This window comes from Zingiber officinale, chromosome 1B, assembly GCF_018446385.1.
Source record: "Zingiber officinale cultivar Zhangliang chromosome 1B, Zo_v1.1, whole genome shotgun sequence".
NCBI classification, from domain to species: domain Eukaryota; kingdom Viridiplantae; phylum Streptophyta; class Magnoliopsida; order Zingiberales; family Zingiberaceae; genus Zingiber; species Zingiber officinale.
Window position 1 is genome coordinate 145660152 of NC_055986.1, and position 19884 is coordinate 145680035.

Below are 19884 nucleotides of genomic sequence, written 5' to 3' on the forward strand. Positions count from 1 at the left end.
TTAAATTTCCCAGTGCTAGGTCGCTTGTTGATTTTTTTGACCATTATTGCATGCAATGAAGGAACCTAAGCTCTTATTAGTTTTCAGCATGTTCCCAGTGCTAGCCTTGGATTTACCTTCATATTCTTTTCAGCAGTTTTCAGCATTGTCATCAGATTAGTCAAACTCTTATCAATGTTGTTCATGTTGAAGTTCAACACAAATTGGAAAAATGATGGAGGTAGTGACGACAAGACTAGGTCAATAGCCAAGTCCTAGTTCAATTTGGAACCTAAACTCTTGAGCCTCTCTATGTATCCTATCATCTTGAGTACATGAGACCCAACTTGGTTTTCTTCCACTAGCATGGTATGAAATAATACTCGAGAGGTTTCATACCTCTCTACTCTCGCACTTTCTTGGAAGAGCTCACGCAAGTGCTGATCAATATCTCTAGCACTCATGTTCTCATGCTGTCACTATAACTAGGGAGACATAGAAGACAACCTAATGGATTACACATCCAGTGCATCTTCCATATACTGAGAATAATATGATTGATCTTCGTCTGAAGCGCCGGGCACAAACTCCGTCATTGATTCGTCTTCGAGCATGAAATTATTTTTTTTTGCGTCTTAGGACGATTTTTAGTTTCCTATACCAATCTAGTTAGTTGGAACCGAGGAGGGTATTATCTTTCTTGAGAATGCTTCACAGTGAAAAGGTAGTTGTGTTAGTTAGAGCCATAGAGCCAATCATTTGATGATTGTATGGACTCATTGTATCATATTCTTGTATATTAATAAAGGCATTTGGATTTTGGTTATTATATTTACTTGTATTGGTGCCAAATAAACTAAGTATAATAATATCCTTGAGTAGATGGTTCTCACCTATATCAATCGGTTAGTTGAACCGATAGTGAGATGATATAGGGAACACTACTCTTAATCATTCCTAGTCGAGTATTAACATTCATGGACAATGTTAATGCAATAAGACTAGCATGTAGGTCAACTCGATGACTTGATCTCACAAGTCATGGATATAGAGATATCAAGTTGACACATGGGTATACATGGAGAATGTATACTGAATGACCCGCCATGAGAAAGTATCATGGATCATTATATGAGTGTCATATACTTTCTCATGTGGCTATTAGTATGACTATTAGTCCTTAGACCTGAAGTCACCATGAATCCCTACATAAGGAGTTATGTACTTTGGTTTCGTCAAACGTCACCCGTAACTGGGTGGACTATAAAGGCGATTACTGGGTATGTAACAAATTATGCAGAGGGATGTGAGTGATGTAGATGGGATCTATCCCTCTCATATGACGGGAGCGACATCAATATTCTTGATAGAGTGAGACCACTAAGTGCATGACCATGCCCAAATGAGTCAACATGAGATGTTGAGCTCATTTGATCGAGTGAGTCTACTTAGAGTTCAAGATTTAGATTGATTAGAGGATGACACGGTCTATGCCTCACATTGATCAATCTAGATGTCTAGGATAGAAGGACAATGTCATATATTGTGAGGAGTCACAATTAGTAGTCACAAGGTGATGTCAGATCTCGACATTCTTGTAACTTGGGTAGTAATGATGTGTTGCTAGATACCGCTCATTACTTATGCTCCTAAATGGGTTTAGGGCATTGCCAACGTTACAAGAACTTATAGGGTCACACACTTAGGACAATTAGATGGAGATTAGGTTCATATGATGAACCAAGAGGATTAGATTCATTTGATGAATCAAATTGGATTAAGAGTAATCCTAATTGGGCTAACTTGAGTTCGACTCAAGTTGATTCATGTGTTCAATGAGTCTAATTTAGATTTTGACTCATTGAATCAATTTAATTAAATGAATTAGATTCATTATATTAAGTTGGCTTGAATCAAATGGTTAGATTAGATCAACCATGGAAGAGATTGGGTCAAGTTTGACTTGACTTAAGAAGGAAGACCAAAGGTTAATTTTGACTTGACCTTTTGCCACCTCATTAGTGAGTTGACATTAGGTGGACCAATGATGATGTTCCACATCATCATGGTGTGCCACCTCATGGGAGTTACTAGTGAGTGCCACCTCATGGAGGTTACATTCTCTCCTTGATGACAACTTAATGCATTAATGAGGGGAGTTACAATAGAGAGTGGCCGACCACTTTTGATTGAATGAGAAATTCAATTTGCTCATTCAAGTGATTACTCCTTCTTCTTCCTCAAGCTCTCCCTCTCCCTCTCCTCCTTGCTTGGCCGAATCTTAATTACCAAGGTGCTAGCACACCTTTGTGTAAGGTTTTCTCCACCTACGTGTCCGTGTGGATACTTCTAGAGGACCGACGCTTGACGGTCTTGAGATCCGGCAACTCCTTGGACGAGCGGGAACGCGAAAGGGCACGCAACAAGGGTAAAGCTCTCAACACATAGATCTAGGAGTAGATCTAAAGTTTTTGAAACTCGTATTTGTATTTCGTTCAGTTTTTCTTGCACGGATCTACGGCTTTGGGTGATTCGGGGTTTTCGCGACGCGAAAAGTGATTTTCGCGGCCCGAAAAACCCAACAGTGGTATCAGAGCCACGTGCAAGGCTAATACGAGTTTGTTTTTTTTGGTTTTATGAAAACTAAAGTTTCTGTAATTTTCTGTAAAATTATGTTTTTTGGGTTTTTTTATGAGTATTTTTCTCGAATAATCGAAGCACAAGTGTTTAGACGCTTGTAGGCTTTGACTACCGGGAAGATTTTTCCAAAACGGTGATGTTTTGACCCAAATCCGTTTGGGACAGCGAGCGAAGGCGCTGTAGGATCGCTTAGGAGCAACTCACGATGGTTAGATCGTGGGTAGGAGCACTCCCCTAACCCCGCAAGGGGATTCGCTTCGCGATTGCGCCCGAAATCGCTAATCGGGACCGCCGGGAAAATTCTTCTCAAAGGTTTCGTCCCAAATTGTTTTGGGACAGCGAGTTTAGGCACTGTTGGATCGCAAAGGAACCCTCGCGATGGTTAGATCGCGGGTAGGGGCGCTGCCCCTGGCCCCGCAAGGGGATCCGTTCCGCGATTGCGCCCGAAACCGCTAAACGGGATCGCCGGAAAATTTTACTCGTAAAATTGTAAAAAATTAATTTTAAAATTTTAGAAAATTATGAAAATATATAATTTTGAATTATATATTAATTTTGTGATAGTCATGGCCCAAAAACCCAATATGATTGGATTGTGTTGTAATTCATAATACGGCCTGCGTGCCGTTATGTGTTTGCGCGTGTTGTATGTTTTTATTTTTCCGCGACCTGCGCATCGTGCCTTTCTCATATATTCTGGTTGTAAATTAGATTTAGACTCGAATGTAACTCGAGTTTCAAATTGTAATGTACAAATTGGAGCAGTGGAGGGTCCACACGAGACGGAGTTTCGAGGCGGGCACGAGCAACACAAGGTGGTCAAAGGGAGAAGCTTGGAGAAGCTGTTGACCCTAGGTTGACCAGTCGATCTTCTCATTGGCTTGAGAAGATCGTAGTAGGGCCATGACTAAATCATAAATAGATTAATTAGTTAATTGCTTATGTATATGATGCATGTTTAATAAGTAATTAATTAATTAGTGCCTTACGATTAGATTAGATCTAAGTCGTGCACATGATGCACCCTTGCGATTAGATTAGATCTAAGTCGTGCACAAGATTCATCCTTTTCGATTAGATTAGATCTCGATCGAACCAACTCTAATGCCTAACCGTGCCGTGATACCTATCACTACCTCGATCACATGTATTGTTGAATCTGCCAAAACAGAGCAATACATATTATCTTGGTAGGGTACGGAGGGATAATCTTGGTCCCGCCTATCAACGCATGGGTGAATACAAACTCAATTAGATTGAGTATTCCTAGTTACTCGGTTGGATCGAGTCAACTATAGGCATTCTTCCAATAGTTGGAAAGGTAGGACAAAATCACGTTTATATTAACTCTCGGGCGTATTAGCCAAAGCTAACTCGAGTTTTAATATAAATATGGATCTTGATCCTATAAACAAGAGTTGCATAGAGATGTAATTGGTAATCGTTACCTACCGATCATACTAAGCCTTGGGCGTATTAGCCAAAGCTAACTCAAGGGTTAGTATGATATGGATCTTGTCCCACAAGAATTATAATATTTAGTGGGAGCATCATTTAGTTAAAGGCCTAATTAAATGATTTTAAAAGAATATGATATTTATTTCTGTAAATTTTCTGTTGTAGATAACCATGACGTCGAACACGAATTCCTTCTCCCTGTAATCTGTCCTTGAAAAGGACAAGCTCAACGGAGCGAATTTCCTGGACTGGTACAGGAACCTGAGAATAGTTCTCACTCAGGAGCAGCCTATTCCGGAGGCTCCTCCTGCCACTGCCACGTGAGCTGACCGGGATGCTTACAAGAAGCATCAAGATGACGCATTAGATGTGTCCTGTCTAATGCTCGCAACCATGAACTCTGAGCTTCAGAAGCAACATGAGTTGATGTGTGCTTACGATATGGTTGAACATCTTCGTCAACTATATCAAGGACAAGCAGGGCACTGGAAGAGGAACTTCACAGGATACCTGGAAGATCTTAACAAGAAGAGAAATAAGATTTCTACTTCAGGTATAAATGTTATAGAAGTCAACCTCTCTATTTCTTCGTCGTGGGTATTAGATACCGGATGTGCTTCGCACATTTGTACTAATGTACAAGCACTGAGAAATAGCAGAGCATTGACAAAGGGCGAGATAGACCTACGAGTAGGCAATGGAGCACGGGTTGCTGCTGACTTATTTTCTATCTCTGCCCTCTGGGCTTATACTAGAGTTAGACGATTGTTGTTATGTGCCTGCATTGACTAAGAACATTATATCAGTTTCTTGTTTGGACAAGAAAGGATTCTCGTTTATAATAAAGAACAAATGTTGTTCTGTCTATTTAAATGATATGTTCTATTGTAGTGCACCTCTGATGAACGGACTCTATATTCTAGACCTTGAGAGCTCTATCTATAACGTTAGTACCAAGAGATTCAAATCGAACGATATGAACCACACCTATCTCTGGCACTGTCGCTTATGTCATATAAATGACAAGCGCTTATCCCAGCTCTATAAGGATGGTTTGCTGGACTCATTTGATTTTGAATCATATGAGATATGCGAGTCATGCCTACGAGGCAAGATGACCAAGACTCCATTTAGTGGGCACAGCAAGAGAGCGACTGATTTGTTAGGACTCATACATAGTGATGTATGTGACCCTTTCAATGTCGCTGCTAGAGGCGGTTATAGATACTTCATCACATTTACTGATGACTTCAGTAGATATGGTTATGTGTACTTGATGACACATAAGTCCGAATCCTTTGAAAAGTTCAAAGAATTCAAGAATGAAGTACAGAACCAGCTTGGCAAGAGTATTAAAATACTTCGATCAGATCGAGGTGGTGAATACTTAAGCCATGAGTTTCGTGACTATTTAGCTGAGTGTGGGATTCTATCCCAACTCACTCCTCCTGGAACACCACAGTGGAATGGTGTATCCGAAAGGAGGAATCGTACCCTATTAGATATGGTACGATCAATGATGAGTCACACAGATCTTCCGACATACCTTTGGGGCTATGCTCTAGACACGGCAGCTTTCATTCTCAACCGAGTTCCATCCAAGGCCGTGATAAAGACACCATATAGGATATGGACTGAGAGAGATGCCCAAGTGTCTTTCATGAGGATTTGGGGTTGTGAGGCTTACGTTCGACGTCAAGTCTCAGACAAATTAGGACCCAAATCCGACAAGTGTTATTTCATCGGATATCCCAAGGAAACTAAGAGATATTACTTCTACATTCCCAGTCAGCACAAGGTAGTTGTGGCAAAGACTGGGGTCTTTCTAGAAAGGGACTTTGTTTCTAGAAAGACTAGTGGAAGTGCGTTCGATCTTGAAGAAGTTCAAGATGCGAACAATAGCACTGATGCCTCGATGAAAATTGAACTGGAACCACAAAGTGTTGTGGATGATGTTGTTCCACAAGGAGTTGAGGAACAACAACCGGTTCAAGTAAACATACCTCTTCGCAGGTCTGATAGGGTACGTCGTCAGCCTGAGAGATACTCATTTCTCTTGTCTGACCATGATGACGTTATGCTTATAGAGGATGAGCCTACCACCTATCAGGAAGCTGTGATGAGACCAGATTCCGAGAAATGGCTAGAGGCCATGAGATCCGAGATGGAATCCATGTACACCAACCAAGTTTGGACTTTGGTTGATCCACCTGAAGGGGTAAAACCCATAGGGTGTAAGTGGGTCTTTAAGAGAAAGACTGACATGGATGGACTTATCTATAAGGGTCGCTTGGTAGCTAAAGGTTTCAAGCAGATTCATGGTATTGACTATGATGAGACCTTTTCTCCAGTAGCGATGTTTAAGTCCATTCGGATCATGCTTGCTATTGCAGCTTACCACGATTACGAGATCTGGCAGATGGATGTCAAAACTGCGTTTCTGAATGGAAACCTACTCGAGGATGTGTACATGACACAACCTGAGGGTTTTGTCGATCCACAGCATACTAGTAGAGTATGCAAGCTGCATAGGTCCATTTATGGACTAAAGCAAGCTTCTCGGAGCTGGAATCTTCGATTCGATGATGCAATCAAATAGTTTGGTTTCATCAAGAACGAAGATGAACCTTGTGTCTATAAGAAGGTTGTAGGGGACATAGTTGTCTTCCTCATATTGTATGTGGATGACATACTACTCATTGGGAAGGACATCCCTATGCTTCAGTCTGTCAAGACCTGGCTAGGGAGTTGCTTCTCAATGAAGGACTTAGGTGAGGCATCCCGCATTCTAGGGATTCAGATATATAGAGATAGATCTAAGAGATTGCTTGGCCTAAGTCAGAGTACATACATTGACAAGGTACTCCTTCGGTTTGCCATGCAGAACTCCAAGAAGGGATTTCTGCCGATGTCACATGGCGTGAGTCTTTCGAAGACTCAAGGTCCCTCTTCTAGAGAGGAGAGAGACCGCATGGATCAGATCCCTTATGCCTCAGCTATAGGATCGATCATGTACGCCATGCTATGTACTCGACCTGATGTCTCGTATGCTTTGAGCATGACGAGCAGATACCAGTCGGTGAAAGTCATGGATAGCGGTCAAGAATATTCTTAAGTACTTAAGAAGGACTAAACAATATTTCTTGATATATGGAGGCAATGATGAGCTGTAAAGGGTTACATGATGCTAGCTTCCAAACGACCGGGATGACTATAGATCGCAATCGGGTTCGTATTTTGCATTAATGGTGGTGTTATGAGTTGAGCAGGATACAGTAGCTGATTCTACAACAGAAGCCGAGTATATTGCTGCATCAAAGGCAGCAAAGGAGGCAGTTTGGATCCGCAAGTTCATCACTAAACTTGGGGTGGTTCCTAGCATCGCTGACCCAGTTGAGCTCTATTGTGACAACAATGGAGCTATAGCACAGGCGAAGGAACCTCGCTCACACCAACGGACCAAGCACATACTACTGCGCTTCCATCTCATTCGAGAGATTATCGATAGAGGAGATGTGAAGATTTGCAGAGTACCTACAGAGGCTAACATCGCAGATCCCTTGACCAAGGCTTTGGCATAGAGAAAGCATAATGGTCACACTAGGTCATTAGGCCTTAGAGCCTATACTGATTGGCACTAGTGCTAGTGGGAGATTGTTAGTTAGAGCCCTAGAGCCAATCATTTGATGATTATATGGACTCATTGTATCATATTCTTGTATATTAATAAAGGCATTTGGATTTTGGTTATTATACTTACTTGTATTGGTGCCAAATAAACTAAGTATAATAATATCCTTGAGTAGATGGTTCTCACCTATATCAATCGGTTAGTTGAACCGATAGTGAGATGATATAAGGAACACTACTCTTAATCATTCCTAGTCGAGTATTAACATTCAGGGACAATGTTAATGCAATAAGACTAGCATGTAGGTCAACTCGATGACTTGATCTCACAAGTCATGGATATAGAGATATTAAGTTGACACATGGGTATACATTGGAGAATGTATACTGAATGACCCGCCATGAGAAAGTATCATGGATCGTTATATGAGTGTCATATACTTTCTCATGTGGCTATTAGTATGACTATTAGTCCTTAGACCTGAAGTCACCATGGATCCCTACATAAGGAGCTATGTACTTTGGTTTCGTCAAACGTCACCCGTAACTGGGTGGACTATAAAGACGATTACCGGGTATGTAACAAATTATGCAGAGAGATGTGAGTGATGTAGATGGGATCTATCCCTCCCATATGACGGGAGCGACATCAATATTCTTGATAGAGTGAGACCACTAAGTGCATGGCCATGCCCAAATGAGTCAACATGAGATGTTGAGCTCATTTGATCGAGTGAGTCTACTTAGAGTTCAAGATTTAGATTGATTAGAGGATGACACGGTCTATGCCTCACATTGATCAATCTAGATGTCTAGGATAGAAGGACAATGTCATATATTGTGAGGAGTCACAATTAGTAGTCACAAGGTGATGTCGGATCTCGACATTCTTGTAACTTGGGTAGTAATGATGTGTTGCTAGATACCGCTCATTACTTATGCTCCTAAATGGGTTTAGGGCATTGCCAACGTTACAAGAACTTATAGGGTCACACACTTAGGACAATTAGATGGAGATTAGGTTCATATGATGAACCAAGAGGATTAGATTCATTTGATGAATCAAATTGGATTAAGAGTAATCCTAATTGGGCTAACTTGAGTTCGACTCAAGTTGATTCATGTGTTCAATGAGTCTAATTTAGATTTTGACTCATTGAATCAATTTAATTAAATGAATTAAATTCATTATATTAAGTTGGCTTGAATCAAATGGTTAGATTAGATCAACCATGGAAGAGATTGGGTCAAGTTTGACTTGACTTAAGAAGGAAGACCAAAGGTTAATTTTGACTTGACCTTTTGCCACCTCATTGGTGAGTTGGCATTAGGTGGACCAATGATGATGTTCCACATCATCATGGTGTGCCACCTCATGGGAGTTACTAGTGAGTGCCACCTCATGGAGGTTACATTCTCTCCTTGATGACAACTTAATGCATTAATGAGGGGAGTTACAATAGAGAGTGGCCGACCACTTTTGATTGAATGAGAAATTCAATTTGCTCATTCAAGTGATTACTCCTTCTTCTTCCTCAAGCTCTCCCTCTCCCTCTCCTCCTTGCTTGGCCGAATCTTACCAAGGTGCTAGCACACCTTTGTGTAAGGTTTTCTCCACCTACGTGTCCGTGTGGATACTTCTAGAGGACCGACGCTTGACGGTCTTGAGATCCGGCAACTCCTTGGACGAGCGGGAACGCGAAAGGGCACGCAACAAGGGTAAATCTCTCAACACATAGATCTAGGAGTAGATCTAAAGTTTTTGAAACTCGTATTTGTATTCGTTCGGTTTTCCTTGCACGGATCTATGGCTTTGGGCGATTCGGGGTTTCCGCGACGCGAAAAGAGGTTTTCGCGTCCCGAAAAACCCAACAAGTTGTAATTGCCATCTAAAATAAAATAATTTAAAGCAGAATTTTTGTATTTATAGAATATATTTAATAAAGTATTTTATAACTCCTATTATTTTATTCAAGTCCAACAACTCCCATTGTTAGAATCAGGAATTGGTTGGCAACAATTCCTAGAAGGGCTGAAACCCAGAATCATATAGTATGCAAATAGCTGAGTTGTACCTACATGCTACATTCATCAAGGTCTTAACTTGCCAATCACAAATCTATGTGACTTTCGGTATATTCTTGTCAAGTCTTATATTCTCAACACTTGCCCCTCAAATCAATTGACCTTAACGTAGTTAAACAAGTCAATGAATTCGAGTTAAGTCGACCCACTAATAATTATGATAAATTATAGATGTTTTGACACAAGCCTACGACTGAGTTATACCGACTTATGTAAAACTCTAACTATCATCATAGTTACTAATGGAGGACCTTTAACAAATCTTGACTTAATAAATTTAAGAGATTTTATAATTATTAAAAATGTCTCACCATTAATGACTTTTTGTGCATTCGCACAATTTCATTACGAGATTTATCTCCCTTAATATAAAAGTAATCACGTTCTTCGGCCATAACTTTTCATTGTGTCTTGATTCATTTTAAGACAAGTAGGTCTCGGGGATTTTAACATGTTAATATAATTATGCAATAAGGTATTTATATCTCAATCATAACATGTATTTATGTACAGGTTTGATAGACAAAAATTCATTTCTATCTTGAAATGTTAAGTCATATAACTTGAAATATAGAAATAAAAATTTCTATGAAATCTCACAAAACATTGATTTCACAATTTTTTAAAGAAGAGGTTTCATACTATATGATCCAACCATAACTTGACTTTGATACCACTGTTGAAATAGGAGCGTAGTGGAATGCATATATTAACATCATATTTTTCCTTAAATTATAGATCTCTTCGTGATATATATAGTTTTAAATAAAATCACATGAAATAAAACATACCTCGTAGTTTTCAATAGAGTGAATGATATCAAAAACAAATGAGAGTCTCACATGTGACTTCTCTAGCGATATCCACATGCACTAGATCACGAACTCGACACGATCCGTTAGCTGCTAGCCTCTTAGATCGACAAAACCTTTTGGAAGCAATATCGATATCTTTCGATGGAAGAAAGTGAAAATGAAGTTTTCAAGGGAGAAGTAGAGAGAGATCGTTAAAGAATCTTTCCAAGAATAACTACTTATAACCTCTAAGGAAGATGAAAAGGTATGACTATTCAAATTCTCCGTTAATCATCATGATTGTGACTATTCAAATTCTTTATTAATCATCATGATTGTGGATATTCGAATTTTACATTAATCATCATGATTATGGTTATTTGAATTCTTCATTAATCATCTTTGGATCAAATAAATTCATATTTAATCTCGATTTGTTATAGCTTCTGATATTTCAAAATTAATTAATAAGACAATTAATTCTAATTTAGAAATAATAAAATTAATTAATTTTAGTATCCACTAAAATAATCAATTATAAATAATGTTCATATCTACGTGCTATACGTATGACCCTTTAGGTTTTATACACGAAGATAGTACAAATTCATGCACTGACTAAGATAACCGTCTACTAATAGTTTTTAGTCACCCAACGTGATAAAATTAGTATTAGTCATAAACTATAGACCACCATAAACTGATTACTATGTAATTCAATCTCTTCATCTAAGTCTACTTCTCAATTAATTTGATGCACTATGTATCATCATCAAATTAATTGTTTTACTTGATTTCCAAAATATAATAGACTCCTCTTGAATGATAAATCATTCCTCCCATAACCATAGATTTTAAGTCACTAATATCTCTATCAAGCGGCCAGGATGTTAACTCCTTATCCAAGAGAGCAATGAATTTTTTATTAACTCAATAGTATTATCTCTATGCTTTGTCATACACCCAACTACCGTATTAATCACAATCTGATTAAAGATTGCTTTTAACAATGTCAAAGTATATAATTCCATGTATAGAATAAATAAAGGTCCCAAGTCAAAAAAATCAGTTACAGTCGTTCATCAGATAAATTATTAATGATGCTTAATATGTGGTCTCCTCTTAAGCGGGTCGTGTTCAATGCACCTTTAAACTCAAGACACCCCTAAATATAACTTGGATATTTATCTCTCGGTCTATCTCGATCTAGTCATACTCAGCGTTGATCTAAATATTCATGTTCCTTATGGATATCTATCCGATTAAGGACTGTTTTCAGATTAATATACTCATTAATATGTGAAATTTTATCATTAATCATATAAAAAGTAAATGATTAACGATAAATACTTACCTTTATAAAATAATTATCCACAAAATACATAAGGAGTATCTTGACACATAAATACACACACTAACAAAAATCAACAAGATCAAACATCAAAAAGTGTGAAAGATTATGCAGATTTCAGGAAACAAACCTAAAAGGATGAACTAGAAAATTAATGGGATCGATCTTGTATGGTTTAGGAGCTATTAACTAAAATGAATGGAATCAGTCCATAACAAGGACACAGTAAAACATTGGATAAAGACAATTGAGAAATAGAACAGTCATTGGTGCTTTAGTGATCACAATGGTTTAGATCTTCAATTTGGAGTCGATGTTAGTCGAATACAGCAAGAATAGAAACTATGATGTTAGGCTTCCATCCTACTTATTCATTTCAAGCAAGGAAGTATAGAATTACAAAAATCAAGCTGCAGACTTTCCGTCTGTGTACATTTACAATCTTAACAATGAACGAACAAAAATTATATGCACGCAACACTGAGAACCAGTTAGCAATGAGAAAACCAACCAGGAATGGATTCAATATTTTCTCGATACTCGTAATCAGATGAACAATATAGTTAGCTTTCCCTGTCACTGCCTTTTCTCTTTTCCTACCTTATTGACAGGGTACAAAGAATTTTGAGGGTAAAATTAGAGTTAAAGAAAGAATAAGAAAGGGACTGTGTTGAGGAAGGTAAAGAGAAAAAAAAAACAAGGTTCAGCTAGGGGAAGTGAAAAACAAAATTCGGTTGGTTTTAATTGGATTTTTGGAAAAAAGAATGTTGAAATTTTTCGTAGGTCAAACTAGTCCCTTTCAGAATTAACCCAAGGAGCAGCCGGGACTGGACAACATGCAGCTGGCCGTCGACTCCCTCCAAATTCCAGCACTTCGGTGGAGTCGACGTTATCTCCGTCGGTCTGTTGAAGTCCTCTTATTTGCTTCCTTCGCCACGGCCACAGTTCTAGCTAGAGACCTAGAGTACCCTTTCTTTAGGCTGGCGCCGGCGACTCATGCCGCCTGTGAATTCGCTTCTCAAACTCATTTTGAATCAAAGCACATGATTTTGTTAGACTGATTCAGGTGTTCAATACGAAAGAAGAAAAAATATCCATGAATAATAAGATTATCCAATAACTTGTGATAGATTATCCAATATCTTGAGATTTATCTGTAATTAAACAACCAAACTCTGAGTAGACTCGGGCAACCCGAGACTTGTCTTGGGGTAGCGATTGTTCCAGCCAGCCTCCACCAGCTTCTTCGCCTCCTCCACCCTCGAGTTCTTCACCAGCGCATCCACCACCGCTTGCAAAAATGACGCTCTCACATAGCACCGCCTGCTCATGCCATCGTTGCAGCACCTCACCGCCCAGTCGAGCTCACCGGCCTCGCAAAGGTATGAGATAAGAAACTCAAACGTCTGTTGATTCGGTGAGCACTCGTTCTTTGCGAAATCGAGGTACAGCTTCTTCGCCTCCTCCAAGTTTCCATCTTGGATGTAGCCTTTGAGCAAGGCATTGAAGGTGAAAGCATCAGGCTTCGGTCCGTTGCGCTTCATCTGGTCGACGAGCTCGATGACTTCGTGCGTTCTTCCTTCGGCGACCAGCCAACGCAGCTTAGCGTTGATGCTCCTTGAATTGGGTTCGATGTTGTTCTCTCGCATCATCGCCCAAATCTTCTCCGCTTCGGAAGGTTTGTTGTTGTAGAAAGAGTGTAGAAGGATGTTGCAGGTGATCAGATCAGGGGAGATTGCGTTCGTGTTCATTAGGTCGACCGTGCGCATAGCCGCCTCAAGGTCGCCCTTTTCGCAGAGAGCGCCGATGAGGATGTTGTAGGAGATGATATCAGGGGTGATCGAGTCGGGGACATCGCGGAAGGCCTCATCGAGGCCGTTGAGGTCGCCGGACTGGGCGTAGGCGGTGAGGAGGGCATTGAAGGACTTGACGGTGCGGGTGGAGCCCAGATCGGGGAGCTGCCGAAAGGTGGCGGCTGCGTGGGCGGGCATCGCGGCCTTTCCGTAGAGGGAGATGAGGCTGATGCCGAAGCCCTCGTGAGCGAGGTCAGAGGAGAAACTCTTGTGGTGCTCGAGGATGGCCTCCACGGCGTCGGGCCGGCCACACTTGGCGAGGCGGCGGATGGAGACCTCGTAGATGCGGTGGCGGCAGCGGAACCGGTAGGAGGAGGAGGAGGCGGCGATGAAGGCGGCGGTGAGCTTGTCAGGGTCCCGCTCGTTGAAGAGCTTGTTGAGGGTGAGGGAGAGCGGCTCGGAGTGCGTTGGAGGGTTAGGTTTATCGTTAGCTACCGGCGACGTAGCGATGACGGTGGTGGTGGAGGAGAGGCGGCGGTGGAGGAGGAACAGACAGCGAGTGCGATTGGTATCAGTTTTAGCAATCTTCTGCTGCCCGAACGGCGGCGAAGATAGGAGAGGGTTTTATTGAACCATTTGTTTTTGCAATTTGGTACCTTAATTTGTATAAATGATATAAGAGCATCCAAATGCATCTATATTATAACATTCATAATTTCATCAAAAAATATCGGATCCACTACTATATACGTATTATAACAATATATCTCTTTCATCCATATTTCTTTTAACATTAATACTCATTATTCATGGGTTCCACAGTCCACTCAATCATCTTAAAATTATATCATATTAAATAAATATATTTTAAAATATTTAAATTATTATTATTTTTAATAATAATCTAACTTTTAAAAAATAATTTTACTATTTTTCAAAAAAAAATATTAATTTTTTAAATTTATTTATTAAATAAAATAGATGTTTACAAGAAAACGAAATTATAAAGTTAGGAAAATGAAATTACAACTAAGCAGTTAAAATTATAAAATTAAAAAAAACAAAATTTATTTAAAATTACCATGTAATTATGAAATTAAAACGCAACAATAACTTATAGAATAAACCACACTATGATGAAATTAAAAATAATATATAAAATATTAATTCACGGATTGTTGTTATTTTGCCCCCAGATATGCTCAATTAAGTCAGCGCGAAGTTGATGATGAACATGAGTGTCACGTAGCTCATAATTTGTCTGAAGATAATCTTGAAATCCTTGGTTTGAGCCATGGATAGGTTGTGCAAGTTCGTCACTTTCATCGTTATACCAATTTATCACGTGACCTCCCTCATCCTCAATAATCATATTATATAAAATAATGCATGCTAACATGATTTGTTTTAACTTTTTCCTTTACCAATAACGAGCTGGATCTCTGACAATCGCCCATCGAGATTGGAGCACCCCAAATGCCCGTTCGACATCTTTTCTTGCAGACTCTTGTCTTTCCTTAAACAACTTCCTCTTGGGATCTTCCGGGAAAGGAAAAGCCTTAATGAAAGTAGTCCACTCAGGATATATTCCATTTGTTAGATAATAACCCTTCGTATATGTAATGTCGTTCACCGTGAAATTAATCACCAGTGTATTTCCTTATAAGACATTGTTGAATATGAGAGATTCATATAGCACGTTAATATCGTTGCGTGAACCGGTAACTCCAAAGAATGCATGTCATATCCATAAGTCATGAGACGCGACCGCTTCAAGTACGATTGTTGGTCATCCATGTCCCCTTATAAATTGACATTTCCAAGCAACTGGATAATTTTTTTATTTCTAATGCATACAATCAAGGCTACCCAACATGCCGGGAAGCCGTGTCTCTTATCATGCATTTGAAGAAAACGTTGAACATCATCAGCATTTGACCTTCTCAAGTACCTATTACTAAATATTTCAACCACATATTCACAGAACTTGAAAAGACACCTGATGGCGATTGATTTACCCATACGTAGGTACTCGTCAAGATGACCAGCGGGCACTCCGTAAGCCAGTTGACGAATCACAGCGGCACATTTTTGTAGTGGTGATAACCCTTTTCTTCGCACATCATCATCCCTATGTTGAAAAAACGCTGAATGATTCTCTAATGCATTTACTATGCGGAGGAATAACTCTCTTCACATTCGAAATCGTCTTCAAGATATTTCATCGTGATACACTAGGTTTATAGAGAAATAATCATTGACGAGCCTCTCATGCCTAGCTTCATGATTTCTTTGGATGAATCTTCTTCTTCTGTATGTGTCCCTCCTCTGATATGCTTCCATAAGTTGTTGGCGTTGTTGAAGAATCAATAATATCAGTTCTTTACTCGGATAATAAGCTTGCTCATCAATTTCAACATGAATTTCATCTTCGCTTGTTGAGCTGGAACTTGAGTTAGTGCTGCCTGTAGAATGAGACATTTTTGGAGGAAACACATTATAGTCGAATGAAAATCTCGTAGCACAATGTGTCTATATATATTGTTTTTCTCATGCAACAACTAGTTTGCAACAACAAGTTGCAACGGCTAGTTTACAATAGCTAGTTGTAATGATTAGTTTGCAACAACTAATTTGTAATTGATAGTTTGCAACGACTAGTTTGTAATGCCTAGTTTACAACAACTAGTTTCCAATGACTATTTTGTAAAATTATAATAATTGAAAATCACATTAATTAAAATGAGAAATACAATAATTAAAAATTACAATAACTCGAAAATACAATAATACTAGAAAATGAACATTGAGTAAACAATTTAGATATTCCATCTCGACCTAATATCCTAACATAGACATTCATGTATGATAAGCTGCTCCTTTGTCATCTGCGAGGTGTCTGTGTTCAATATTTTGTACTCCTTCAATTTCATGCGACAATTCTTAGCTTCAGATTTGGACAAGACAACTTTTGCCTTAATCTCCTCTATTTCGAGTTGTTTGTGTTTCAGATCGACTTCGGACTTCTTCACGCTTGTGTACTCAGTGAACTTTGCGAAAATATTGTTGTAGTTTAGTGTCAGATCCTCCATGGTCGATTTTACGTTGTCTTTTCCCTTTCTTTTTGTTGTTTTATATCCCATTGGACGAGTATCTTCATCATCCAGGTCTATACTCACATCTTGATTGGAGGAGGTGTTGCTTGCTCTTGACTCTGAGGTCTTTGTCTTCTTTGTGGTCACAAAGTAATCACATTGAACGGTCTTTGACAATTCTCCATGTTAGAATGTATACTAAAAGTCTAGCTTTTTGTATAAACATTTATTTTGAAATAAGAATCATATTTGTCAAATGTCTACATTTATATGCTAAATGTAGTTGTTCATTTAATTTATATTGAAGATAACATGGTGTGTGGTGTCACATAGAAGATCATGTTATCAGTTCCTTATAAATTATAAATAGTTACTCACAACCAAGATGGAATGAGACAAACCATTGGAATGATTGTAGTATAATTTGGTATTAATTTATCTTAACTATAAAATTATACTAGTACACTCTGAGTGTATTGAGCATGACCATTTGAGGTTGTTCTTTTTATACTAACTGTAAAAAAAACAGGACCTTTGTTATTATGGATGTGTGTACTCTTAATCATGATATAATAACAAACACGTATACTTAATATTTATTTTTTTAATTTATCAAAGAGTGAGATTTAGTTCGTTAAATCAATAGGTCCGATAAGTTGGGAAATGATATTATTTATATTGTGTGTTGTTGATTATAGAATGAAACTGTGTCCTAGTGATCTAGGTTGATGATGCCCCCCTTGAGGAGCTCATAAGGATTGTCATGTAAACCCTGTAGATGAACTTAGTTCGACATGACAATAAGGTTGAGTAATACTACTCTTGGAGCTAAATATTAATTAAGTGAGTTGTCAGTAACTCATTTAATTAGTGGTCATTCGATATCTTAAACACAGAGAGACTAACACACTCATAATAAGAAGGAGCCTATATTGTAATATAGGATTGATCCAGTAGTGCAATAATAACTCTTTAGTGGTATGAGTTATTATTGATGAACTTGAGTTAGGTGTTCGGGGCGAACATGGGAAGCTCAAGCTCATCGGGAGACCAAAACCAATTCCTCCTCTCGGTCCCTGTTGTAGCCTCTTATTTATAAAGCCTTATATCTACCAAAAACTCAACTTCTTAACCAAGCTTAAGGGCCGACCACATCCTTGCTTGAAGCCCAAGCAAGGGGCCGACCAAGCCAAGCTTGGAGCTTAAGCTAGGGTCGACCAAGCCTTGCTTGGTGCCCAAGCAAGGGGCTGACCAAGCCAAGCTTGGAGCTTAAGCTAGGGTCGACCAAGCCTTGCTTGGTGCCCAAGCAAGGGGCCGACCATATCATAAGAGAAAAGGAAGTTTTATTAAAAATAAAATTTTGATAAAGTCTTTCCTTTTATAATGCCACCCACATAGTTTTAAAAGAGAGTTTTAAATTTTAAAATCTTTCCTTTTATATCTTTTCTACAAAGGATTAAAAAAGAGATATTTGAAATCTTTCCTTATTTGTAGTTATCTATAATGTGAAAGAAAGATTTTAATTTTTTGATAAAACTTTCTTTTTTTGTAACCATGTTTTAAAATAAAAGTTTTATTTTAAATTTTTTTCTTTTATAGATATCCATAAAAGGATTTAAAAGAGAGATTTTAATTTATAAAACATTCCTTTTATAACTATCCACAAAAGGGATTTTAAAGGAGAGATTTTAATTTTGTTTAAAATCTTTCCTTGCTTGGAGCACAAGCCTGTGGCCGGCCATGCCATGATAGAAAAGGAAGTTTTATTTTTTTGTTATAAAACTTTCCTTTTTTGCAATCACCAAGGATTATAAAAGAAGAGGAGATGATGCCTTATGGTTGAATACATCTCTTATTCCTCTTCTCTATTCCTTGTGACCGACTCTCCCTCTTCTCCCTTTCCTCTTCTTTGTGGCCAGCGACATCAAGCCATAGAAAGACATTGATGGCCGGTTGCTTGGAGAAGAAGAAAAAGTGAAGGAGGTATTGCATCCTAGTATCCTTTGGTGGAAGGTGGTCGAAACTTGGAAGCAAAGGAAGAATCTTGGGTGGATTTCGTCTTGGTAGATCGTCGCCCACACGACGTCCAAGAGAAGGAGAGGAATATAACAGAAGATCAAGAGGTCTATAAGCTACAAAAGGTATAACTAGTTATTTATTTCCGCATCATGACTAGCTTATCCTTTTGTATAGATCTTGAAAAACCAAATACAAGAGGTTATCGGTTTTAGCTTATCGTTTTGTTATCGATTTAATTTTTCGATTTCATGTTTTCGATATTGTGATTCTATTGAGGTCTCTGTAGTTAAACCTAGTTTACTGTAAGAAGTTAAATATCCGATTTCTTTGAAAGGCTTTGTCTAGGAAGTGGTGGATGATCTCATACCTAAGAAGGCCTAGTGTCTCGCCATGTTTAACCTGGAAGCTGATCTTTGAAATAGATGTTTAATTAACTTGTGTAATATGGTTTAACTTATGAAGAATACATCGGTTAACCTTGGAGTAAAAATATTAAGTATCGTTTTCAATCCAAGTTTAACTTCTAAAGGATAATTTGGATGAATAATGTTAAGCATCGTTTGCAATCAAAATTTAACTTCAGTAGAGCATATGGGTAGCTAGGATATCTCTATGCTTGTACAAATTTTTGTACAGGGGAACTAGAACGGTATTCCGAGTAGCAACCAACACTCCACACATGCTCGAGATTGAATGCAACGCCATTATTTTCGGATCGATATTTTTCGTACGCAAACCTCAATATATCTTCGTCACTGTGACCACTTCGATATGAACTGTAAACACTATTGTAATTTGTGTTGAATTGATATATCTTTTTTTAGATTGTATTATGCCAATGTGATCGTATAACATTTGCACTTCTGATGTTTGAACTTGGGGGGCGATTCTCATTGTAGTAGCTTGCAACACGTTTCAAAAAAGCATCTGCCTTTTGATCATTGCCGATTATTGGATCATAACTAATAGTGACAAAACTTCTCGCTAAGACCTCGTCTTCAACCTTTGTCCAACTTGAACGTTTTCTTGTACCCTTAGTA

At 38.6% G+C, this 19884-nt stretch overlaps 1 protein-coding gene across 1 annotated transcript; it reads right to left on the reverse strand.

Moving 5' to 3' along the window:
• Positions 1 to 13013: 13013 nt before the first annotated feature.
• LOC122043205 (pentatricopeptide repeat-containing protein At1g55890, mitochondrial-like) lies at positions 13014 to 14345 on the reverse strand (the record flags this gene model as incomplete). Its single annotated transcript, XM_042603722.1, has 1 exon — positions 13014 to 14345. A coding segment is annotated over one exon (1248 nt), but the record flags the coding sequence as incomplete, so codon positions are not given.
• Between the last annotated feature and the right edge of the window lie 5539 nt (positions 14346 to 19884).